The sequence below is a fragment of the Mesoplodon mirus genome (assembly GCF_964341445.2).
Source record: "Mesoplodon mirus genome assembly, chromosome: 11".
NCBI classification, from domain to species: domain Eukaryota; kingdom Metazoa; phylum Chordata; class Mammalia; order Artiodactyla; family Ziphiidae; genus Mesoplodon; species Mesoplodon mirus.
In genome coordinates this window covers 54,715,436-54,741,914 of record NC_138987.1, presented here as the reverse complement: position 1 = coordinate 54,741,914, position 26,479 = coordinate 54,715,436, and the positions used below count along the sequence as shown (strand labels likewise).

At 40.7% G+C, this 26,479-nt stretch overlaps 1 protein-coding gene across 4 annotated transcripts in view; it reads left to right on the top strand.

The window, feature by feature from the left end:
- The window catches only part of SENP1 (SUMO specific peptidase 1), a 58,617-nt gene extending 33,222 nt beyond the window's left edge, over nt 1–25,395 (top strand). For all 4 annotated transcript variants that reach the window (XM_082636778.1, XM_082636780.1, XM_082636779.1 and 1 more), the window contains 5 exons: nt 19,308–19,511; nt 20,376–20,455; nt 21,379–21,463; nt 21,991–22,086; nt 23,024–25,395. In XM_082636778.1, the coding sequence (XP_082492904.1) occupies nt 19,308–19,511; nt 20,376–20,455; nt 21,379–21,463; nt 21,991–22,086; nt 23,024–23,086 (528 nt within the window). In that variant the 3' untranslated portion in view covers nt 23,087–25,395. The remainder of the gene's footprint in view (nt 1–19,307; nt 19,512–20,375; nt 20,456–21,378; nt 21,464–21,990; nt 22,087–23,023) is intronic.
- Nucleotides 25,396–26,479: the final 1,084 nt, after the last annotated feature.

The following is a 26,479-nucleotide window of genomic DNA, read 5'->3' as shown; positions in this document are numbered from 1 at the left end:
GAAGCCCATTGAGCAAATATTTAATAGCTGACCATGTTGCAGCATGAAGGAATACTTTGGGATTTCCATATAGGAATCCATTTCTACTACCCTTTCTTTCTCTACTTAGGTCACTTATGTTATGAATGGGAAGCTTTCTAAAATAGCCTACATTTATACTTGTAATTTTTTAAACTGACATAGAAGTTACATTATTAAATATTTGATGTATTGAGTTAAAAAAGAAAAAAGGTATGGCCCTCAGCTCCTGAGAGTTCTAATTATTTTATGTAGATTAGTTACATTAGAATCTTTAAACTGATCTGTCCTATTCCTAAACCTGTAGGAGCCTACAGGCTTAGGAAGGATACTTTCACAGCAAAAGAAGAGAGCTGGGTTGGGATTTTTTCCCTAAGTACCTGCCTCCTTTCTTAGGAGCATTCCTGCCAGATATCTTGGTGTACTCAAGCTTCATAGCTATGGATACTTTTTAGATGCTCAATATAGTAAGCACTAGATATTCTAGGTACCTGTATCCTGGCCTTGTATGTTTAAGACCTTCCAAATACTAATATTGGCCAACGTCTGTTGGGCATTTACCTCATGTTATGCAGTATTGTTTTTGAACTCAAATACCACTTTTTTTTTTTTTTTTTTTTGGCAGTACGTGGGCCTCTCACTGTTGTGGCCTCTCCCGTTGCGGAGCACAGGCTCCGGACGCGCAGGCTCAGCAGCCATGGCTCACGGGCCCAGCCGCTCCATGGCATGTGGGATCTTCCCAGACCAGGGCACGAACCCATGTTCCTGCATCGGCAGGCCGACTCTCAACCACTGCGCCGCCAGGGAAGCCCCCAAATACCTTTTTTTTTTTAACATCTTTATTGGAGTGTAATTGCTTTACAATGGTGTGTTAGTTTCTGCTTTATAACAAAGTGAATCAGCTATATGTAAACATACATCCCCATATCCCCTCCCTCTTGCGTCTCCCTCCCACCCTCCTTATCCCACCCCTCTAGGTGGTCACAAAGCACCGAGCTGATCTCCCTGTGCTATGCGGCTGCTTCCCACTACCTATCTGTTTTACATTTGGTAGTGTGTAAATGTCAGTGCCACTCTCTCACTTCGTCCCAGCTTACCCTTCCCCCTCCACGTGTCCTCAAGTCCATTCTCTACATCTGTATCTTTATTCCTGTCCTGTCCCTAGGTTCATCAGAACCATTTTTTTTAGATTCCATGTATATATGTTAGCATACGGTATTTGTTTTTCTGACTTACTTCACTCTGTATGACAGACTCTAGGTCCACCCATATCACTACAAATAACTCAATTTTGTTTCTTTTTATGGCTGAGTAATATTCCATTGTGTATATGTGCCACATCTTCTCTATCCATTGGACACTTAAGTTGCTTCCATGTCCTGGCTATTGTAAATAGTGCTGCAGTGAACGTTGTGGTACATGACTCTTTTTGTACTCTTTTTCTTCTTTTTCTTCTTTTGTACTCTTTTTCTGAAGCTTCCCATTCATAACATAAGTGACCTAAGTAGAGAAAGAAAGGGTAGTAGAAATGGATTCCTATATGGAAATCCCAAAGTATTCCTTCATGCTGCAACATGGTCAGCTATTAAAAAGAGTACAAAAAAGAGTATGCCCAGTAGTGGGATTGCTGGGTCATATGGTAGCTCTATTTTTAGTCTTTTAAGGAACCTCCACACTGTTCTCCATAGTGACTGTATCATTTTACATTCCCACCAACAGTGCAAGAGGGTTTCCTTTTTTCCACACTCTCTCCAACATTTATTGTTTGTAGAGTTTTTGATGATGGCCATTCTGACCGGTGTGAGGTGATAACCTTATTATGGTTTTGATTTGCATTTCTCTAATGATTAATGATGTTGAGCGTCCTTTCATGTGTTTGTTGGCAATCTGTATATCTTTTTTGGAAAAATGTCTATTTAGTTCTTCTGCCCATTTTTGGATTGGTTGTTTGTTTTTTTGATATTGAGCTGCATGAGCTGCTTGTATATTTTGGAGATTAATCTTTTGTCAGTTGCTTCATTTGCAAATATTTTCTCCCATTCTGAGGGTTGTCTTTCGTCTTGTTTATGGTTTATTCTAAGTGTTTTATGTGTTCTACTCATGTCATAATCACCACAACCCTTGGAGGTAGATACTGTAATTTTATCATCTCCATTTAATAAAGAAACAAGGCATAGAAAGATTAAGAAACTTGCAAGGTTACATGACTAGTAAGTAGCAGAGCCAGGATTCAGACTCAAGCATTGGGTCTTATCTATTATGTCATACTGCCTCAGAATCTTAAATTGGATCCCGTTTTAGGATTAGATATATAGGATTTGAGAACCATGTCTTGTCCAGTAGGTTGATTTTCTATGGGGCCAGCTGAACTAACCCTACCGTCTTTGCCATTGGTGAGTTTATAAGATATAAATTTCAGAAGTTCACCACTCCCTGAATAATATCTTTGACCAAGAATAGTAAAGAAATTATGGTTTGATACTGTCTTGCTTTAGGGGAAACATCCCTTGCTTCTTGTGGCTCAGAATAGTGATATTAGAATATTGGGTGAAATAACGGGAAAAAAAGAGCTCACCAAATCAAAGGGCAAAATGAAAATCAAGAACAGTCATAAGTATCCACCAATTAAGTGTTTTTGATATGGAGATATTAATCTGTGATCTTTTACCATTTTTTGACTGCCACTGCTAAATGGGGAAGAGTCAGTTATTCTATAGGGATTGTAGCTCGTGTTTGTTGTAAATTATACAGAACCTTCTAGGGGGCAGCAATGAGTAGGATATGAGCTGAGTTCTTGCTATATATTCTGGTATTACCTCAGTGAGCTCCCTTACAGAGGCAGCATTCATCAGGACGTATTTTCCATTCCCTGGGCCCACCAGAGGCTGGATTTTTACCAAAGTTCATGGAAATTACATTACTTAGAAGAGACAAGGGAAAGGAAAGATTCCTTGCCTACTTTATCTCTACCACACCTACCCATAACTTTTTTTTTTTTTTTTTTTTGTGGTACGCGGGCCTCTCACTGTTGTGGCCTCTCCCGTTGCTGGGCACAGGCTCCGGACGCGCAGGCTCAGCAGCCATGGCTCACGGGCCCAGCCGCTCCGCGGCATGTGGGATCTTCCCGGACTGGGGCATGAACCCATGTCCCCTGCATCGGCAGGTGGACTCTCAACCACTGCGCCACCAGGGAAGCCCTACCCATAACTTTTGTAAGGAGTACTTGTCTTCTGAGTTCAGAATAATGTTAACCTTGAAAGCAGGTGCAAATTCACATGTCCATGATGATGATGAGAACTGTTATAATAAGTACTTTAATAACTATTTTAACTATTTTAAAAAGCACCATTTTCAAAGTACCACATTTCTCAGGCTTTTAGAATTACTGCCCTTGAGAAGCTAATACCATTCTGAAGGGGAATTAGTAGATATCCTTAATTATTCATAATCATTTAAAAATACTTAATTCCATTTCTCAATTGTGAACTCTCAATCTTTTGCAAGTAATTTGCTCTCTCTTCAATGCTATTCTCCTTCCCGCAAACAGATATTTTCATTAATAACCATTTCTTTTCTTTTTGTTTCTCATGTCAGTTTTATAGGCTGCATTAAAATTTTCTCCAAAAGAAGGTGGTTGACACATTATTTCTACTGTTTTATAGACAAGGAGTATAAGATCCTAGAAATGAAAGGGATCAGGTTTAGTTTATAAGGAAAATAAAATCCAGAAGTCCTGTATTTGGGATATGTACAGAAAGCCAGTAGGCTACCCTTTCTCTGCTCTCTTTCGTAAAAGAAGAGTAGGCCACAGTGCCTGTTCATACAACAGGCTTTCTAACATGTTTTTGTTGTTGTTGTTAACATCTTTATTGGAGTATAATTGCTTTACAGTGTTGTGTTAGTTTCTGCTGTATAACAAAGTGAATCAGCTATATGCATACGTATATCCCCATATCCCCTCCCTCTTGCGTCTCCCTCCCACCCTCCTTATCCCACCCCTCTAGGTGGTCGCAAAGCACTGAACTGATCTCCCTGTGCTATGCAGCTACTTCCCACTAGCTCTCTGTTTTACATTTGGTAGTGTATATATGTCCATGCTACTCTCTCACTTCGTCCCACCTTACCCTTCCCCCTCCCCATGTCCTCCAGTCCATTCTCTACGTCTGTGTCTTTATTCCTGTCCTGCCCCTAGGTTCATCACAACCATTTTTTTTTAGATTCTGTGTATCTGTGTTAACATACGGTATTTGTTTTTCCCTTTCTGACTTACTTCACTCTGTATGACAGACTCTAGGTCCATCCACCTCACTACAAATAACTCAGTTTCGTTTCTTTTTATGGCTGAGTAATATTCCATTGTATACATGCGCCACTTCTTCTTTGTCCATTCATCTGTTGATGGACACTTAGGTTGCTTCCATGTCCTGGCTATTGTAAATAGAGCTGCAATGAACATTGTGGTACATGACTGTTTTTTATTTTTTACTTTAAAATATTTTAATTTATTTGTTTGTTTTTATTTTTGGCTGTATTGGGTCTTCGTTGCTGTGCTCGGGCTTTCTCTAGTTGTGGTGAGTGGAGGCTACTGTTTGTTGCGGTGCGCAGGCTTTTCATTATCGTGGCTTCTCTTGTTGCAGAGCATGGGCTCTAGGCGCAAGAGCTTCAGTAGTTGTGGCTCACGGGCTCTAGAGCACAGGCTCAGTAGTTGTGGCGCATGGGCTTAGTTGCTCCGTGGCATGTGGGATCTTCCCAGACGAGGGCTTGAACCTGTGTCCCCTGCATTGGCAGGTGGATTCTTAACCACTGTGCCACTAGGGAAGGCCCCACGACTCTTTTTGAATTATGCTTTTCTCAGGGTATATGCACAGTAGTGGGATTGCTGGGTCATATGGTAATTCTATTTTTAGTTTTTTAAGGAACCTCCATACTCTTCTCCATAGTGGCTGTATCAATTTACATTCCCACCAACAGGGCAAGAGGGTTCCCTTTTCTCCACACCCTCTCCAACATTTATTGTTTGTAGCGTTTTTGATGATGGCCATTCTGACCAGTGTGAGGTGATACCTCATTGTAGTTTTGATTTGCATTTCTCTAATGATTAGTGATATTGAGCATCCTTTCATGTGTTTGTTGGCAATCTGTATATCTTCTTTGGAGAAATGTCTGTTTAGTTCTTCTGCCCATTTTTGGGTTGGGTTGTTTGTTTTTTTGATATTGAGCTGCATGAGCTGCTTGTATATTTTGGAGATTAATTCTTTGTCAGTTGCTTCGTTTGCAAATATTTTCTCCCATTCTGAGGGTTATCTTTTCGTCTTGTTTATGGTTTCCTTTGCTGTGCAAAAGCTTTTAAGTTTCATTAGGTTCCATTTGTTTGGTTTTGTTTCCATTTCTCTAGGAGGTGGGTCAAAAAGGATCTTGCTGTGATTTATGTCATAGAATGTTCTGCCTATGTTTTCCTCTAAGAGTTTGATAGTGTCTGGCCTTACATTTAGGTCTTTAATCCATTTTAAGTTATTTTTGTGTATGGTGTTAGGAAGTGTTCTAATTTCATTCTTTTCCACGTAGCTGTCCAGTTTTCCCAGCACCACTTATTGAAGAGACTGTCCTTTCTCCACTGTACATTCCTGCCTCCTTTATCAAAGATAAGGTGACCATATGTGCGTGGGTTTATCTCTGGGCTTCTGTCCTGTTCCACTGATCTATATTTCTGTTTTTGTGCCAGTACCATACTGCCTTGATTACTTTAGCTTTTCAGTATAGTCTTAAGTCCAGGAGACTGATTCCTCCAGCTCTGTTTTTCTTTCTCAAGATTGCTTTGACTATTCAGGGTCTTTTGTTTCCATACAGATGGTGCAATTTTTTGTTCTAGTTCTGTGAAAAATGCCATTGGTAGTTTGATAGGGATTGCATTGAATCTGTAGATTGTTTTGGGTGGTATAGTCATTTTCACAATGTTGATTCTTCCAATCCAAGAACATAGTATATCTCTCCATCTGTTTGTATCATCTTTAATTTCTTTCATCAGTGTCTTATAGTTTTCTGCATACAGGTCTTTTGTCTCCTTAGGTAGGTTTATTCCTAGGTATTTTATTCTTTTTATTGCAATGGTAAATGGGAGTGTTTCCTTAATTTCTCTTTCAGGTTTTTCATCATTAGTGTATTAGAATGCAAAAGATTTCTGTGCATTAATTTTGTATCCTGCTACTTTACCAAATTCATTGATTAGCTTTAGTAGTTTTCTGGTAGCATCTTTAGGATTCTCTATGTATAGTATCATGTCATCTGCAAACAGTGACAGTTTTACTTCTTCTTTTCTGATTTGGATTCCTTTTATTTCTTTTTCTTCTCTGATGGCTGTGGCTAAAACTTCCAAAACTCTGTTGAATAATAGTGGTGAGAGTGGGCAACCTTGTCTTGTTCCTGATCTTAGTGGAAATGGTTTCAGTTTTTCACTGTTGAGAACGATGTTGGCTGTGGGTTTGTCATATATAGCCTTTATTGTGTTGAGGTAGGTTCCCTCTGTGCCTGCTTTCTGGAGGCTTTTTATCATAAATGGGTGTTGAATTTTTTCAAAAGCTTTTTCTGCATCTACTGAGATGATCATATGGTTTTTCTCCTTCAGTTTGTTAATATGGTGTATCACATTGATTGATTTTCATATATTGAAGAATCCTTGCATTCCTGGGATAAACCCTACTGGATCAGGGTGTATGATCCTTTTAATGTGTTATTGGATTCTGTTTGCTAGTATTTTGTTGAGGATTTTTGCATCTATGTTCATCAGAGATATTGGCCTGTAGTTTTCTTTTTTTGTGACATCTTTGTCTGGTTTTGGTATCAGGGTGATGGTAGCCTTTTAGAATGAGTTTGGGAGTGTTCCTCCCTCTGCTATATTTTGGAAGAGTTTGAGAAGGATAGGTTTTACCTCTTCTCTAAATGTTTGATAGAATTTGCTTGTGAAGCCATCTGGTCCTGGGCTTTTGTTTGCTGGAAGGTTTTTAATCACAATTTCCATTTCGGTGCTTGTGATTGGTCTGTTTATATTTTCTGTTTCTTCCTGGTTCAGTCTCAGAAGGTTGTGCTTTTCTAAGAATTTGTCCATTTCTTCTAGGTTGTCCATTTTACTAGCATAGAGTTGCTTGTAGTAATCTCTTATGATCCTTTGTATTTCTGCAGTGTCGGTTGTTACTTCTCCTTTTTCATTTCTAATTCTGTTGAGTTGAGTCTTCTCCCTTTTTTTGTTGATGAGTCTGGCTAATGTTTTATCAATTTTGTTTATCTTCTCAAAGAACCAGCTTTTAGTTTTATTGACCTTTGCTATTGTTGCCTTCATTTCTTTTTCATTTATTTCTGATCTGATCTTTATGATTTCTTTCCTTCTGCTAACTTTGGGTTTTTTTTGTTCTTCTTTTTCTAATTGCTTTAGGTGTAAGGTAAGGTTGTTTATTTTAGATGTTTCTTGTTTCTCGAGGTCGGATTATATTGCTCTGAACTTCCCTTTTAGAACGGCTTTTGCTGCATCCCATAGGTTTTGGGTCATCGTGTTTTCATTGTCATTTGTTTCTAGGTATTTTTTGATTTCCTCTTTGATTTCTTCAGTGATCTCTTGGTTATTAAGTAGTGTATTGTTTAACCTCCATGTGTTTGTATTTTTTACAGATTTTTTCCTGTAATTGATATCTAGTCTCATAGCATTGTGATCAGAAAAGATACTTGATACGATTCAATTTTCTTAAATTTACCAAGGCTTGATTTGTGTCCCAAGATATGGTCTATTCTGGAGAATGTTCCATGAGCACTTGAGAAGAAAGTGTATTCTGTTGCTTTTGGATGGAATGTCCTATAAATATCAATTAAGTCCATCTTGTTTAATGTGTCATTTAAAGATGTGTTTTCTTATTTATTTTCATTTTGGATGATCTGTCCATTGGTGAAAGTGGGGTGTTAAAGTCCCCTGCTATTATTGTGTTACTGTTGATTTCCCATTTTATGGCTGTTAGCATTTGCCTTATGTATTAAGGTGCTCCTATATTTGGTGCATAAATATTTACAATTGTTATATCTTCTTCTTGGATTTATCCCTTGATCATTATGTAGTGTCCTTCTTTGTCTCTTGTAGTAGTCTTTATTTTAAAGTCTATTTTGTCTGATATGAGAATTGCTACTCCAGCTTTCTTTTGGTTTCCATTTGCATGGAATATCTTTTCCATCCCCTCACTTTCAGTCTGTATGTGTCCCTAGGTCTGAAGTGGGTCTCTTGTAGACGGCATATGTGCGGGTCTTGTTTTTGTATCCATTCAGCCAGTCTGTGTCTTTTGGTTGGAACATTTAACCCATTTACATTTAAGGTAATTATTGATATGTATGTTCCTATTACCATTTTCTTAATTGTTTTGCATTTGTTTTTATAAGTCTTTTCCTCCTCTTGTGTTTCCTGCCTCGAGAAGTTCCTTTCACATTTGTTGTAAAGCTGGAGTGGTGGTGCTGAATTCTCGTAACTTTTGCTTATCTGTAAAGGTTTTAATTTCTCCCTCGAATCTGAATGAGATCCTTGCTGGGTAGTGTAATCTTGGCTGTAGGTTTTTCCCTTTCATCACTTTAAAAATGTCCTGCCACTCCCTTCTGGCTTGCAGAGTTTCTGCTGAAAAATCAGCTGTTAACCTTATGGGGATTCCCTTGTATGTTATTTGTTGCTTTTTCCTTGCTGCTTTTAACATTTTTTCTTTGTATTTAATTTTTGATAGTTTGATTAATATGTGTCTCAGAGTGTTTCTCTTTGGGTTTATCCTATATGGTTCTCTCTGTGTTTCCTGGACTTGATTCACTATTTCCTTTCCCAAGTTAGGGAAGTTTTTGACTGTACTGTCTTCAAATATTTTCTCAGACCCTTTCTTTTTCCCTTCTTCTTCTGGGACCCATATAATTCGAATGTTGGTGCGTTTAATGTTGTCCCAGAGGTCTCTGAGACTGTCTTCAATTCTTTTCATTCTTTTTTCTTTATTCTGCTCCCTGGCAGTTATTTCCACCATTTTGACTTCCACTTATCCGTTCTTCTGTCCCAGTTATTCTGTTATTGATTCCTTTTAGAGTATTTTTAATTTCAATAATTGTGTTGTTCATCACTGTTTGTTTGCTCTTTAGTTCTTCTAGATCCTTGTTAAATGATTCTTGCATTTTCTCCATTCTGTTTCTGAGATTTTGGATTATCTTTACTATCATTACTCTGAATTCTTTTTCGGGTAGTTTTCCTATTTTGTCTTCATTATTTGGCCTTGTAGGTTTTACCTTGCTCCTTCGTCTATAACATATTGTTTTGTCGTTTCATTTTTTGTTTTTTTTTTGATGGTTGGTGCTGTATTCCTGTCTCACTGGTTGTTTGGCCTGAGACATCCAGCACTGGAGTTTGCAGGCAGTTGGATAGAGCTGGGTCTTTGTGCTGAGATGAGGACCTCCAGGAGGTCTCATTCTGATTAATATTCCCTGGGGTCTGAGGTTCCTGTTAGTCCAGTGGTTTGGACTCAGAGCTCCCACTACGTGAGCTCGGGCCCAACCTCCACCCTGGGAACCAAGATCCTGCGAGGTTTGGGGCACGGTAAAAAAAAGAAGAGGAAAGAAAGAAAGAAAAAAAGGAGCAGTACAATATCAAAGAATAAAAGACAAAATAAAAGTAGAAAGATAAAAAATATATTAGGAAAAGTTAAAATGTAATTGCAACAACTGCAACAAGGCAAAATAAAACCACAACAGAAAAAAGGAAGAAAAGACGGGGGTGGAGGACAAGCCAAAAGGAGAGATCACTAACAAAGTATAAAGAATAAAATAAAATTAGAAAAATAAAAGATTTATTAGTAAAAATATAAAAGAATCAACAACAATGAATCAACAAGGTAAAACAAAACCCCAATCTAAAAGAGGAAAAAAGAAAAAAAAAAAAAGCCTTGGCCATGGGGGTGGAGTTTAGGCTGGGCTGGCACTTAGGCTGGGGTGGGGGGTGACGTTTGAGCATGGGGTTGGGCCTAGGTGGGTGTCGTTTAAGTGTGGGGCGTGGCCTCTGCTTAGGACCTGTGGGGAAGAGGAGAGGCAGCATGTGGAAAGGAGGGCCTCAGGAGTGTAGAGTTCCAGAGTTTGGAGGTAGGGTGCTGAGTGAGGGTGTGTGGGTGGGGTTTAGGCTCAGCTCGTTGGAGGGGGTCTCCGACTGTAGAGTCGGGGCCCTGGGTGGGGGTGTAGGGGCGGGGCTTGGGCTCTCCACGGCAGGAGGGAGGCTCCGAGGGCAGCGGATTAGGCCTGGGAGCCCAACAGGCTTCCCGGTGCCTAAGTGGACAGGGAAAGTACTGGCCCCGTTCCCTTCCATTCCTTCGTGCCCCTCCCCCACTATCTCCCCCAGGGTCTCCTGTCGCTGCTGGACCCCTAACCATGGGTGGGTCCCGCTGGTTGTAGGAACTCTTCCCCTCCCCCAGTCACCTTCAGGGGTGCTGGTCCTGGAGGTCCGGCCTTAACTTTTGCTCCCCCTTCCCTCCCTCCCACTCCCTCAGGACCCGCGTGGCTGGAGGGGGCCTCAGTGGGCAGAGGATCAGGCCCGGGATCTCAGCAGGTTCCTGGGGGTTCAAGTGGGCAGTGGAAACCTGGCCACACTCCCTTTTGATCCCCTACCCTCTCAGTGGTTCCCCAATTTACCCCTTCTCCTCCCTCAGCCACCCCTCGGGGCACCAGTCCCATCCTGCCTTCACTTCTCCTCCCCCTTCCTTCCCCCAATGACCCACGTCCTACCCAGTTGCTGGGGGTTCCTCCCGCCCCCTTAGGTGTCCATGGTCCCCCACTGGTGCCTGGTAGGTGCCCTAGTTATGAGGAGACGTGAATTCTGCATCCTCCTAGTATGCCATCTCGACCCCCCAACATGTTTTTAAGAATGGATTTTTATATAGGCGAATAGTTAAATTCTATACAGCTTCAAAGGACTAATGATTGACAGGATTAACATTTTACCTTACTATAAGAAAATGAAACTTCTCAAAATTGGAATGTGGAAAGTGTCTGCCTTGTGAAGAATGGAAAATGAGGCTGGAAAGCTAATAACATATAGATGGGGATTTCTATATCAGGTCTGGTGATTAGTTATTAAAAGAAATTTCTAGGGCTTCCCTGGTGGCGCAGTGGTTGGGGGTCCGCCTGCCGGTGCAGGGGACACGGGTTCATGCCCCAGTCCGTGCCCCGGTCCGGGAGGATCCCACGTGCCGCGGAGCGGCTGGGCCCGTGGGCCGTGGCCGCTGGGCCTGCGCGTCCGGAGCCTGTGCTCCGCGGTGGGAGAGGCCACAACGGTGAGAGGCCCGCGTACAGCAAAAAAAAAAAAAAAAAAAAAAAAAAAAGAAATTTCTAATTAAGGGAAGGAAGACAGGGTTAAAGAGAGGAGGAATTAGTTGCAAAAGTAGATTGAAAGTCACAATTAAACAAAAGGAAATATTTTTAAATGTATGTCAGTAATAGAAATTATTTATTATTTCCTGGAGATTGAGTTGAATAACTTCTGGAATCCAAGTCTAAGATTTTAGGTTAATGATCCTGAGGAGAGGACTACTTTAGACTTTGTGTTTCTCTTTATGGCCTGCTAATTCTGCTTCTTAGAGGGCCTAAAAGTTGTTTTATAAAGCATCAGATAAATTTAGAAATACGTGGAAATTATTTAGGCATACAAGTAAATGAATCTGACTTCTTCTGGTCTTGATAGAATAAAATGGATCAGATTTACTCTTTCAGCTTAACTAGAAAACTAGATAAAACATCAAGCAAGAATTTTCAGACATTGGATAACAGTGATTCCTGAGAGAAGGGAAATGAAGAGGATGAGCCTATGATTTCCACAGCTTACTGGGGTGGTGTGTTGAGGGGAGAGAGCTGGTAAAGCCTGGCAATGCCTGGCAGTCTTGTGAGTGGAGGAGACAGAGTTCAGGGAGGCCAAAGTGGCTAAGGTTTGTGAGATAAGTACTGGAGGGGAAGTTGCTGAGCAAAGAGAAAGCTCCAGAGATGTGCAGTGGGCCCCCCTCAAATCTTTGGCTGAGTACTGATCTGTACATATATGGGAAGAAGCTACCAGAGCCTGGGGAAAGAACCACCAGAAAGAAGGAATCAGAACAAGCCTGAGAGCTAACACAGGTGCCAAGAATAGTTCATGTCCCAACCATCTAGAGTAGAAAAGTTGTGGGGCATTGAATAGAGTCCTCAAAAGGGCATTGCTTCAAGAGTGGGGCCAAAGTGACCTTAGAATAAAGGCTGCCTGAACCCATGGTAACAAGCTTAAATACAAGTCTTGAAAGCTTGAAGCTGATCCAACTAACTTCAGTATATCACAGAACAAAGCCCAACAATATTTAAAGGAACACAGCAAATTCTGGTAACAACAAAACCCAACAACATGAAATTCACAATGTCTAGCATCCAATTAAAAATTCCCAGGCATGCAAATAGAAGAAAAATATAACAAAGGGAAAAAACAGTCACTATAGAAATACCCAGAAAAGACAAAAATGATAGGATTAGCCAACAAAGATATTAAAACAGATATCATAAACATATTCACATGTTCAGGAAAGTAGAGGAAAGTGGACCTTGTGAGGAGAAAAATAGAAAATATAAAAGACCCAAATTGAACTTCTAGAGATGAAAAATACAGTATCTGAAATGAAAAATACATGAGATGAGATTAACGTATTAGACACTGTGGAAGGAACAGTTAGTGAACTTGAAAATAGAGCAATAGGAACCATTCAAATGAAATAGAAAAAAGGCTGAGAAAAGATGACTGGAGCTTAGCGAGCTCTGGGGCAGTGTCAAGCCTAAGCATGTAATTGAAGTCCCAGAAGGGAAGGTGGGCTGTAAGTGGTATCAGAAAAAATGTTTAAAGAAATAACGGTGGTCATACAGAGTGAAGTAAGTCAGAAAGAGAAAGACAAATACCGTATGCTAAATACCGTATGCTAACACATATATATGGAATTTAAGAAAAAAAAAGTCATGAAGAGCCTAGGGGTAAGACAGGAATAAAGACACAGACCTACTTGAGACTGGACTTGAGGATATGGGGAGGGGGAAGGGTGAGCTGTGACAAAGCGAGAGAGAGGCATGGACATATATACACTACCAAACGTAAGGTAGATAGCTAGTGAGAAGCAGCCGCATAGCACAAGGAGATCAAATCAGTGCTTTGTGACCGCCTGGAGGGGTGGGATAGGGAGGGAGGGAGACGCAAGAGGGAAGGGATATGGGAACAGATGTATATGTATAACTGATTCACTTTGTTATAAAGCAGAAACAAACACACCATTGTGAAGCAATTATACTCCAATAAAAAATCAATCAATCAATTAATTATTTATTTATTTAAAAAAGAAATAACGGTGGAAGATTTTCCAAATTTGGAAATATACTGACAGATCCAAGAAATTCAGCATACCTCAAGTAGAAGAAACACCATAGTGAAATGTATAATAATCAAATTGCTAAAGACCACTGATAAAGAGAAAACTAATGAAAGCAACCACAGGAAAAGAGACATATTATGTACAGAGGAACAAAGATCTGTCAGAAACCATGTAGGCCAGAGGACAATATAGCTACATCTTTAAAGTACTGAAGGAGGAAGAAAAAAAGCTTGGCAACCTGAATTCTATACCAGCAAATATATCTTTCAAAAAATAAGGCTATACTTTTTTAGGCAAACAAATGCTGAAAGAATTCATCACCAGCAGACTTCTACCGTAAGAAATATTAAAAGATATTTGTCAGGCAGAAGGAAAATATGAGGTAAATGTTTCAATCTACACAAGGAGTGAAGAGCAGTGGAAATGCTCTCAGTTTTTAATATCTCTGAAAGACAATTGACTAGTCAAGTCAAAAATAAAACAACATACTGTGGGGTTTATAACATGTTGAAGTGAAGTATATGACAATCATAAACACAAAGGAGGGGGAAAATGGAAGTACATACTTATCTAAGGCTCCTATACAATACATGAAGTGGTATAATGTTATACGAAGGTAGACTATGCAATAAGTTAAAGACATATAAATCCTAGAGCAACCAGTGAAAAACAAAAACAAAAAACAAAGAGGTATCGTTATAAGCCAGTAATGGAGATAAAATGGAATTAAAAGATACCCAATCCAAAGGAAGGCAGGGAAAGAGGAAGGATACAAAGAACAGATGGGAGAAATAGTAAAAAAAGAACATGATGGTGGATTTAAAACCAACCATCTCAGTAATCACATTAAATGTAAATGACCTAACCCAGCACACCCAATAGAAATATAATGTGAGCCATCTATGTAATTTTAAGTTTTCTAGTGGTCACATTAAAAAAAAAGTAAAAAGAAACAGGTAAAACTAATTTTATAATATATTTTATTTAACCGAATGTATCCAGAATATGTTATTTTGGCAAGTAATAAATCTGAAAATATTGTTAATGAGATATTTTACCTTCTCTTTAAAATGTGTGTATTTTACACTTACAACACAATTTGCATTCGTTATATTTCAAGTGCTCAAGAGTCACATTTGGCTAGTAGCTACCGTATTGGACAGTGTAAACATCCTGTTAAAAGGCAGAGATTGCCAGATTAGGTTAAAAAATAGTCTACAGGAAACCTCTTTTAAATATGAAGATACATATAGGCTAAAAGTAAAAGGATGGAAAAATATACCGTGCCAACACTAAACAAAGGAAAGATGAAGTAACTATATTAATATCGCACCAAGTAGATTGCAGAGCAAGTCATATTACCAGTGATAGACTTTCCGTAATGGTAAAGGGGTAAGTTCATCAAGAGGGTTAACAACCTAGATATGTACAAACCTAACAGAACTTCAAAACAGATGAAGCAAAAACTGAGAAAATTGGAAGGGGAAATAGACAAATTTATAATTACTGTTGAAGATTTCACCACCTCTCTCTCAATAATTAACTGTTTCCAAGAAGTTAAATCTAAGTGATGCTTGGTAAGAGAGGAAACATCTTGCTAAACATTAAGCCCAACTAGACAAACCTAGCACAGGGAGTAGGTTTTCCTTAGGAAATAAAAACTGTGTAAGAAGGGGAAAAAATCAGACAAAATGAGATAAATTAGTTAAGTGAATATGATGGGGTCTACGACATGCTATGCACTCTAACATGTGGAATAAAATGACCAGAATGGAAGTTATAGTGTTTCTAACATGACCCATGGGAAGATTCCATGTCATTATAGTTTACCTCTTTAAAGTGTTTCTTAATAGAACTAGTCCTATTGATAAACCAGGGATTTATGTGAGGTCACAGGGAGAATAATTACAGTTGTCATGACTCCATAAAGATAGATGTTGCCTGCCTCTCTTTCTCTAAAACCTTGGCAGTAATTCTAATAATTTGTTACTTGAATTTGCATGTGAGAAAAATCCTGGACACAGTGAGGGATGCAGTAACATAGAGCTTACCTGAAGTCTGCCTTCTTGGTTTCTATAATATTATTAGATTAGATCTTTTTAGGAGTGAGTGACCTTCTGACTCATAATATTCAGGGGTTGTTGCTTGGTTAGTCTTTTGGGTTTTGTGGTTGACAAGGATAAGTCTAATTTAAAAATCAGAATGAGGGAGACTTCCCCAGTGGCGCAGTGGCTAAGAATCCACCTGCCAATGCAGGGGACACGGATTCGAGCCCTGGTCCAGGAAGATCCCACATGCCACAGAGCAACTAAGCCCGTGTGCCACAACTACTGAGCCCGCGCGCCGCAACTACTGAAGCCCACGCGCCTAGAGCCTGTTCTCCACAACAAGAGAAGCTACCACAAGTAGCCCACGCACCACAAGGAAGAGTAGCCCCCACTCGCCACAACTAGAGAAAGCCTGTGCGCAGCAACGAAAACCCAACACAGCCAAAAATAAATACAATTAAATCGTAAAAAAAAAAAAAAAAAAGTTCAGAATGAGTATGTAGAGCGGAAAATCTGGAGGGGTAAAATAGGAAAACAGCTTTTTTTCCCTCTGAAAGTTATCTTGGTCTCTGCTCAGGAACACTGTCATGCTCAGGACTTTTAGAACATTTATTTCCTAAGTCAGTTATAAGGGTTCAAAGTGTGAAATTGGAAAGGGTTAAAGTCAGGATTGTATTGTGAAATGTTTTACTTCTAAATGCATGAGAAAACAATAGTTTGGCTGGTTTACTGCATGAGAAGGGGAATACAAATAGCAGTCATTTATGTTATTGTGGTAACATACAGGAAAAGGATTGAGTCCTTAGTTTGAAAACATGGTAGTCTTTTAAAGAGAAGCTTTTTTCAGCTTCAACCTGGCAGCTCTTCAAATAAAATCACAAAGGAATAAGACACTATAAACAACCATTCCACCCCCAGACAGGACTGCATAGACAAGTAGGCACTCATGGCCAAAGCTGCAAAGGCAGCAGGAAGGGCAGCTCTTCAGGCACCAGGAGCTGCAGCAAGCAGAGGCAAGTGTGGGCCCCAAAAGAGTGACAAGTGCAAGACAAACAGTAGGCACAGGGCTGACTTATTACTCTTAGCCCCCTATTCCAAAGGGAATTGAAGCTCTTCTGAAGCTAAGAGAGTCCTGTGTGCAGAAAGGCTCTCACCATGGAAGGGGAGGGACCCTTGTCTTCACAAAATACAAGCAAATGCTCTGACCATCACTGCTCCTCTTTCATCTTAAGCACTGTGATCCCTTCTCTCATTTCTTTTTCCTTTATCTTCAGCCCTCTGTGAGATGACGTGTAGGATTCTTTTTGTTCTCCTAACTCCTAGCTTGTTTTTTTGGTATGATTGTGTCTTGGCTGAACTACGGCAATTTTCCTCATTTGGATAGAGTAAGAGCTGAAAAACTGAGGAGAAAAACTCAGATCTAAATTCTGCCTCAGATATCAGATTACATGTCCTCAGTTAATGGGAGGGAACATTGAAGCCACTAAACTCCCTCCTACTGAGATACAGTAGAAATGAAAAAGAACCCAGACCACTCCATAGAGCTAATTAATGAGCTGACTTTGAAGGAAGCCATTTCCCTCTCAGTGGAGAAACCTTGGTTGGAGGCAGAACTGAAGCAGTGGAAGAGGGATTCTTAGTGTGGTGTCCTGATCACTAGGTCTCTGTTCCTGTTCAGCTGGCTTGGTCTTTAGCTTTATAGGTCCACTCTCTCAAAATAACAAAATGAAATAAGAAGCCAAACAACTCAGTCTGTGTAGGTCCAGCTAAACTTAATTGGTTTCTGGCACTCTTTCTTCCTGAAAAAGAGGATAGTCACGAGTAGCATGACACTCATTTATGTCATCCTTTTCACTTCAGGGTAACTATCCCAAAGGTGGTATACCCCTCTGATGGGCACCTGGGGGAGATATATCTCCGGGGCTTTCATGTGCTTGGCTATCCTTATCTCTCTCTGATTTCTTCTACTTCTGTCCTAAGTCCTTGTTGCCTGTTGTAATATATAACTTTTCTGCCCCCATAGGGGGTTTGGCTTACAGTGACTGACAGGTTGTCTGCCTGTTCACTTCACCCCCTGGATTGAAGGGTTTATTTAGCCTCATAGCATGGCTAATATTGTGGGATAGAATGCCGGAGGAATCAGTCCCTTCCTGCTGATTTTCTCTCACTAGAGGATGTAGATTATAGCTGTGAAATCTGTGCTTGCTGAGCAGATCCTCCTGCATTCCTGGCTGCCTTCACAAGCCGAGAAGCATCCTTTAGCACCATTATCTTTGGGGGCAGGGTTAGATTAAAAACCTGGATTGGAGGAATCTGTGATCCTAATTGTGTCATAATTCATTATCATTATTTTAAATAACTGAGCTCCAGTTACCTATTGGGCATCACTCAGCAGAGAATTAACCACAACCTGAGTCCTCTGGGCCTGTTGTTCCGTCTTCAGAGATGCGGGAAGAACAGTGTCTCTCTTCAGTCCTGGCTCTCCCTCCCACCACCCTCAGAGCTCTGCTTCATGGTGAATGTGGTTTCCCTGCAACTGCTTAGGCGTCCTCATCTGTAGGCCCTTTCTCTGGTCTAGACCATATGCTCCGGTGTGTTCCTGGCAGTGCTCCCTGCTGCCTCCCCAGTATGTAGTTGCCTACTATTGGGCAGTAGCTCACTGCTCTGGCCTTCTAGTGTGTAAATATTTGTCAAAGGACCGGGGTGTTTTCCCATTCCCCAAAAAGCATTCTGAAAAATGTGCCTGTTTTCTTAGTCATATTTCCAAGCTTTGGATCAGTTAGCCCATTCATTCCTTGCAGTTGACAGACACTGGCCTGACCTCAGCTGGCCACATAAAGTAAGTATGCAGTAACTTCCGGCACAGTAACTTTCAAGCTTTGGTACCAAGGAGTCCTGGACTTAAAGGAACCGTGGACGACATAGTCATTGTTAGAGAACACATTGTTTCATTAACATATCTCCTGTATCAAGCATTTTAATTTCTTTCACTTATACTTGATATTGGAGGCATAAATGGAATCAACAAAAATGAGGCAGCTAACCATATAGATTCTGGGGGAGAACTTTACTCTTCATGTTTGTCATTTTACTTTCAGGTCTCATGTAATGTAGGTTATACTATATCCATGTCTGCCTCTATAAAGGTGACATTGCTGAGCTACTACCAGTTGAGAGATGTTTTTCCAATATAGTTGATGGTTTATTCTGTCACTCAGTTCTACTTGAGGCCAAAACAGTTTGCTTCTGCTAGGTGGCTTGTTAGGCTGAAAATGCAATCCTTAGTCATGCAGCAGAATTTTCTACCTTTGTGCAGAGTCAGGAGACCTACATAGAAGGATTGAACTACTGATCTTACCTTTATTAACAGTAGACTCTGAGCTCAGGATTTATTTTAATTACTCGCACAGTCCCGATAGATTAAAGGAACTGCTAGTGTGTACCTCATTAAACTGCTTGTACTCCTTCCTTTCCTTTTCTCTGAGTCTCACCTTGTACCACCCCTTCCTCCTCATTTTCCAGTTTTTTTAACCTGATCTTCAGTCTTCTACAAGTCCGGCCAACATCTTCCCATATGTATCCAGAACCATATATATACACACACATCAGCTTTTTCTGTTTTCACTGTATATAACCACCTCAACACCTTCCTCCCTTCTAGTCAGAATTTGATATAGGGACATGAGGCTGTTGGGTGTTGAAGTCATAATTGAATTGATTAGGAAACTAACCTATGCTATGCAATATAGCAACTGTGTTTCCTTCTTACAACACAACTATTTTGAAAGGCTGGAGTATCTATTTTAATACATATACTTTCTTCCCACAGATCATCAATTTCTACATGAATATGCTGATGGAGCGAAGTAAAGAGAAGGGATTGCCAAGTGTGCATGCATTTAATACCTTTTTTTTCACTAAGTTAAAAACAGCTGGTTATCAAGCAGTGAAACGTTGGACAAAGAAAGTGGATGTCTTTTCTGTTGACATTCTTTTGGTGCCCATTCACCTGGGAGTGCACTGGTGTCTTGCTGTGAGTGCCTCTTTTATTACTGATAAAATTTAAAAGAAATCTATGTAATTATAGAATACACAGAGAGTAGTGAATATTAGTTCTACATTTTCACTAGATGACTGAGAGAAAAAGTAGCATTTAGTTGTCTAAAAATTGGATAGATCAGTGAACTCCCTGTCAAGAGTGGGAGATACTTAGACTTTGAAGAAAGCTGTGGAGTTTTCCTTTTCTGGAAATATTTAAAAAAGGAGTTATAAGTCAAAGCAGGCTAAAGGCAAAGGATGGGGAGTAAAAGTGACTTCTTAATGATGCTGGCAACTCAGATTCTATGACTGTTATTTTCTGCCTAATCATGACTTGTCTTGCATACTTGGTAATTTAATATTTTTTATGACTCTGAGAACATGGATACATGAGCTTAATATATTAATAAAAGTATAAAAAGTATTTCACAGTCTGTTTTGAATTACATTTGAAAAGCATAAGCCAAAAGGAAATTCTCCAAGTAAAGAAACAAAACCTAGACTCTTTTACCATCTTTCAGAAAATGTATGGAAATTATCTCACTCAACTTACGTTCTCTGAAGAGCATGTTCTGTCTTCACTGTTACCCACAGTGCAGATGGAGAACCTGAATACTAGAAAAAGGTTTCAGGGCAATTACTGGAGCCACCAGTCAATCAGCCCCCATTGTAGTTCTGAGTAAATAATCCCCCGTTCTCTCCTCTGCAGATTAGGCATGGTATAATGCTAAGCATCCATCAAACTTGTCATGATATCGTAGGAAATCTGGCAGAAGGTTCCAAATTCCAGGGAAGGGAAAAGCTGAGAAACCAGTTTTCTTCACTTCATAAACACAGATTTTTTTTTTTTAATTCCCAGGTTGTAGACTTTAGAAAGAAGAATATTACCTATTACGACTCCATGGGTGGGATAAACAATGAAGCCTGCAGGATCCTCTTGTAAGTAGGGAGTTGAGGACAATGAGTTTGATGTTGGGTATATGTTATGTTTTTCCAGCTATTGAACTCAGTTCTCTGATCCCTTCAATGTAGTGATTAATAAAGGAAATCTTTATCTTGAGTAAGAATGGATATTTTCCATCTAAGTAAGTAAAGTTTAATAATAATATAGTACCAAAAATACGCCCTAATGGGGATAATTACTGTCCCAGTGCTCTAAATACAGAGTGGAGATATACATATAGATACAGAAACTACTTAGAAAGCATCTGCTCCAACCTCCTAAGTTTTCAGATGAAGAAACCAAGACCCACAGAGGTGACTTAGATTTGCTCAGGTCCTACTAGTTAGTGGCTCAACTGGGAACCAGAATGCAGATCTCTTCATATCCCATCTGTTTCTCTTTCCAAAATGTCTATTCCTCACTGTACCATTTTGGCAGCCAGGAGGGGGCTGGGTTCCAGAATGGTGAGCGGTTTGCACTGAAGAAGGTGCTGTGTATGAGGTGTGCACTCAACACAGTGTTGATTGGGACTGAATTTTCACACAGGAGAATCAAGACTATAAATAAATAAATACCTCAGTATTGCTGGAGAAACATTTTTCTTCCATTAGATTGAGTTCTGTAGGCCCATATAAACCAAGGAAAAGAATCAGAACTTGTTCCTCAGGATGGACAGTAGGTAGAAGGAGCCTGGGTATCAAAGGCAGATGTCATGCTTCTCTCAGGTTGACAGGGCAGGCCTGAATTGTGGGACCTCCAAAGGAGGCTTAGCAGTCCAAAGATTCCCTGCCCAGTAGTATATACTGTTTTCCTTAGACGCGCAGAAGAAAACTCTTCCTAAGGATTGTCAACCCCATTCTTGCAGTGGCAGCTGTCATCAGTGTTCCCCAAGCTCATCTCATTCTCCCAATACCTTTAGGCAATACCTGAAGCAAGAAAGCATTGACAAGAAAAGGAAAGAGTTTGACACCAATGGCTGGCAACTCTTCAGCAAGAAAAGCCAGGTACATTTCTTCTTGATGAGATGGAAATCCTGAGACTAGGGTATTGGAAAGAAAAGGATTTTACTGCTTGGTCCCCAGAGACCTTCTGTGTTAGTGTCTAGCCTCACCTCAGCTTGGTCATTTGGTTCCTTGGGGAAGATAGAGTAAGCTATCTGTGGGAAACTAGTAACATGTTTCTTACGAAGAACTAGGTTTTATAAATGCCCAGCTATTTTGCTAAACTTTGATCTGTGGGAAATGTTTGCAGATTGTCTGACTCTTGTGGGAGGGGCCAGCTTTTACACCCTTGGGTGTCATGGAAATCTAAGATAGTCTCCTGTGTGATTAATATGAAATACACAGGCTGGACTGAGATGCTGAATTTTTTTCTCTGAGCCTCTGTTGTTCTGAGTGGGGGACCAGGGTCATCTCTTCAAAATTCAGGGAAACCTGTAAAATTTATATCCTTTGGCTCTTACTTATAATCAAATAAGAAAGAAGGAAGCTTGGAAAGATGTCACTTTTTTTTATTGTTTTTGGCCTTTCAGGAAATTCCACAGCAGATGAATGGAAGCGACTGTGGCATGTTTGCCTGCAAATATGCTGACTGCATTACCAAAGACAGACCAATCAACTTCACACAGGTGAGCCAAGCCTTCAGGAGGGAGCTCTATGACCACCCTGTCTCCAGACTGCCAGATAGATGTTTTTCCCTCCACTTGCTCCACTTAGGGGGCTCTGCTTCAGCTTGTGGCTCATAACACGGGTGGTTACTGCCTGTGCCACGTCACAAGAAAAAGGGGTAGTGATAGGCCACGTCCTGGGTTACCATATATCACATATTGTGATGTATGGGCGGAGCCTTCTTCTCCGCCCATCTCTCCCACCTACCTCAAATCCTGTAAGAAGCAGAGAACTGGGACCAGAGCAAGTTTCCTATAGTTTCCCTTTATTTGGATAGCAGTTAAGTTTTGGAACAGGCCACACCTTGATCTAGTGTAATTTGTTATGCTGCCCTCCTCCCCTGCCCCTCACTTGATGCAGCTGGTCAGTCTTCTTATAGTTTGTGATTGTTTATTTCTGTCCACGTGGTCCTTCGGAGACCAAAGTGGATTGAGACTAGAGATTAGGGGTTATTCTGTGTCCTCCACTTAACTCTTCTGTTTAAATCAATGGCTTTACCAGATTTTTCCACCATAGCCCTTGGGTGGAGCTCACTCTTGCAGTTCCTATAACTCCTCCCGTAAAAAGTGAGTTTTTGATTTTCAAGGGTTGGATCTCATATCCTCTTAAAAGTTTAACATAGAGGACTTGATAGACACTGTTCTCAAAATTCTTGGAGACGTTTGGGTGTACCCTGGGGACTCCTGGCAATGCCCAACAAAACTTCTAAGGTTACAACAATGGAAAATAGCAATAAAGATAGTAATAGAAAGAAAAATATCACATGTGATGAAGAATGAGCCATTTGAAAGATCAGAAATTCAGCTGAGATTATTTTAGTTGAAAACCTTAATACAGAAAGGAGTGTTAGGTCTGCATACAAGAAATGAAAATAAGGGTGTCTCTGTGTCCCTACAGCAACACATGCCCTACTTCCGGAAGCGGATGGTCTGGGAAATCCTCCACCGAAAGCTCTTGTGAAGACTGTCTGAATTAGCAGACGTGGACTTGGGGGAGACCAGCTTTTTGTTGTCTACGGCCAGAGACCTTGGAAACAGCTGCTCCCAACCCTCTGTTCTTGTAAAGTCCTTGATCCTGGACCAGGCCCTGGAGAGATGCACTCACAAGCACATCTGCCTTTCCTTTTGTATCTCAGATACTATTTTTGCAAAGAAACTTCGGTGCTGTGAAAGGGGTGAGGGACATCCCTAAGCTGAAGAGAGAGACTGCTTTTCACTTCTTCAGTTCTGCCATCTTATTTTCAAAGGGCTCCAGCCTCACTCAGTCTCTAATTAGAGGCCTGAGAGCAGCTTGGAAAGACTCTTGATTTCATGTAAACTCTTGTTGTTAGGCCTTACTAAGAGGTAGGAAAGGACGTGGGCAAAAAGGTAGGGATGAAAACCACCAGCATATACACGCACACATACATACACACAGGATTTTCAAGATATGTCACTGGGAGAGTGACTGTCAACTGGACTTTGGGGCACCTGCGTAATTCCCTCCTCCAGGACTTTTCCTATTTATATGCCCTTTGTGAAATCCGTCTGCTTCTGTACAAGGCTGTTTTATCATCTGTAGCTTCTTCCTCTCCTGAGGCACAACACGTGAGCCCTGGATGGACCCCAAAGTCCCAGGCAGTCCTTTCCTTAAAAGCAGAGGCTTGCATGTGCTCACAACACATGATACGGGGAAGACCCACCCAGGGAGCGGTTTAGTGGAGCGACAAGGCACCACTTTTACTGCTACCTACTTCTGACCAAGAAGAAGGACCTCAGTCTTTAGCATAAAATTCCAGCATTGGATGAATGCAGGTCTAGTTTGGTCTGTGGCTAGCTAGTTTAAATATGTTTTCTAACCACAGAGAATTTAATATATATATATATATATTTCACAGGGATATGTTTTTGTTTTTTTTTTGAAGGCTGAATGTGTTCACCATTTTAGCCTGTAGGTTTATTACCATTTTCCAAATTTAGCTCCAGCACGCACAGATCCCAGCCCCTATGTGTAGGGTGTTTGTGGACTTCCTAACAGAATATTTCGATTCCTGGGTGAATTTTGGCTTAGGGGTAGAGGTTACAGAGGGAGGCGAGATTTTCAACTGGAAAACGGGTGGAATTTGGACTGATAACTTGAGATTGAAAAACTGCTATTCCTTTTGTTCTGTGTGGCATCTCCCCACCCTCTGAGCGCTCCTCAGGCTAGATAGTGAAATGATCCAATGCCAGTGTCATTTTGTACTTAAGTTCCAAAATAGGAACATTTTATACTTTTTTCTGTATTGTAATAGGTAGTTTTGTATGAGATCTTTTCTTCTCTTCCCATGTACCTCATCCTTTCCAGCATTGTGCTTTCTCCCTGGGCTTATTTGAAAATTTTACTCTGTTTTATATCAAGCTTGTTTAGTACATTTTTCTATGTGTTACCACAGGTTACAATTTGAAAAGAAAACTATTTTTTTTAAATATTCCATTGTTAACTGAATGTTACTGTTTTCCACTCCAGCAACTAGATGTCCTACCTTTTTCATACTGCCTGCCTTTGGGGGGAAGACCACCTTTTGTTTGTTTGTTTTCTTTTTTTTTCTTCTTTCTTTCTTGCCTGTTTTGTTTTTGTTTTGTTTTGTTTTGGGGTTTTTTTTGGTGTTTTCTATAGGAAATAAATAGCTTTCTATATATGAGTTCCTGGGACTTTCACATTCTCGTTTAGAGAGCTATGGCCTGCAGGCTCATCGTGGGACTCCTGAACATTGATTCTTGGTACTTAATGTATTTAAGTGACAACTTGAAAGGTGACAATATGGTATAGATTTTGGACCATGAATCAAAAAGACCTGAGTTTTTCAGGTACTCTTGCTATTGTCTGGGGGACTCAAAACAAGATACTTCTCTGTATTTATTGTTTGTCCATTTAGATAACATCTGTCTTACCTTCCTCACAGACTTTTTGTACAGACCAAAGCAACAAATATTTATTGCCATGTACAGCAGAAAATGAAACATGCAACAAAAGCACTTTGAAAAATATACAAGGTATTGTTAAGCCTGTCTGAATTTGACCCCACTTTCTGACCAGTGCAGTTTGGTACAAGGTGAAGTTAGTAATCCTGAGATGCCCTGCATGAGTGGGCCAGGCTGAGACACAGGTGGTCCAGGGTGGGAACCAAGTAGACTTAACATAGTGGGGGCCATCCTTTCCAGAGAGCTGCCCAAGAAGAGCAGGACCAGCATCTGGAAACTTTCTTCTTCATTTAAGGGTGGACCTTGATGACAGGGGGGAAAAAATATGACGTTCCTGTATTCCATGGCCAAGGGCATGTTACCAGTGTCTTGTTTAACCTGCTTTAAACTGAAGCCTATTGCTTTCCTTTTCTCCCATCTTCCCCTGTCCTCTGTGTCCAGTGCTCGTAATTACCTGCCTCCCCTAAAAAAAGGAACACTTGATGGATGATAAGCTCTAGATGCCAGATATGAAGCCTTCAGCAGAAACCACAGTCTCAACAATCACTCCTGGACCCTGTACAGAGAAAATCAGACCATTCCTGCCCATTTGAGGATACATGGTGCAAGGCACAGAGGCTAGTTCCATCCCATTTGTCACCTGGGACCCACCGTTGCTCCCGGGAGCCCTGTTTAGGGTTGAATGTAAGCGCTTTTCCCTCATCTGGCCTGGAGACTTTGTGTAAACTGACTCCTCTGTATATGAGGTGCTACATATTTCTCTGTGGTATCAACTCCTCCCTTATTTTGCCCTTGTAATTGTGCTAGCATCTTCTACCCACTGCCCCTAGCAAGATTAGCCCTAAAGTTTTAGTGTTCTGGGATAGAAACAGGTTGCCTGGAAAAGCAGTGCCAGCAGCCATATTCCATAGTCTGTCCGTGGCCACCTGGTTCTACGTGGCCCATAAAAGGCTCTAGTGGGTAGAGAGGGAGGGTTCGCTTCAGAGCCCCAATGTTTTTAACGTTTCAGCTTCTGGTCCTCCTGTGCCATCCCTCCAGCTCTCAAATATGTCTTAACCCAGAGTAAGAGAGGCAACTGACACTCGGCCTTTGTCTCCTCCCTTGCTCCACCTGGATGGGCCAGGGGGGTTGGGGTAGGGTGGAATATGATGCTTTCATCCTGGGAGCTCACATACCCAAGAGAGTCAGAAAAGGACGTGTAACGCTATCAGGCCCTGTTCTTGACTCAGACTACATGCTGAGCTTCTGGCAAAGTGGCCATATTTCCCTACCCAGGAGTAATCTGTCCACAGCTTCAAATTCATCCTAAAATTTGGGAAGGGACAAGTAAGACTCAACCCAGTAGCTTTCCTAATAGCCCAGGCCTTATTTCACCTGTGGTGAATCCTAATATCTGTCTTTTAAGAGCCCA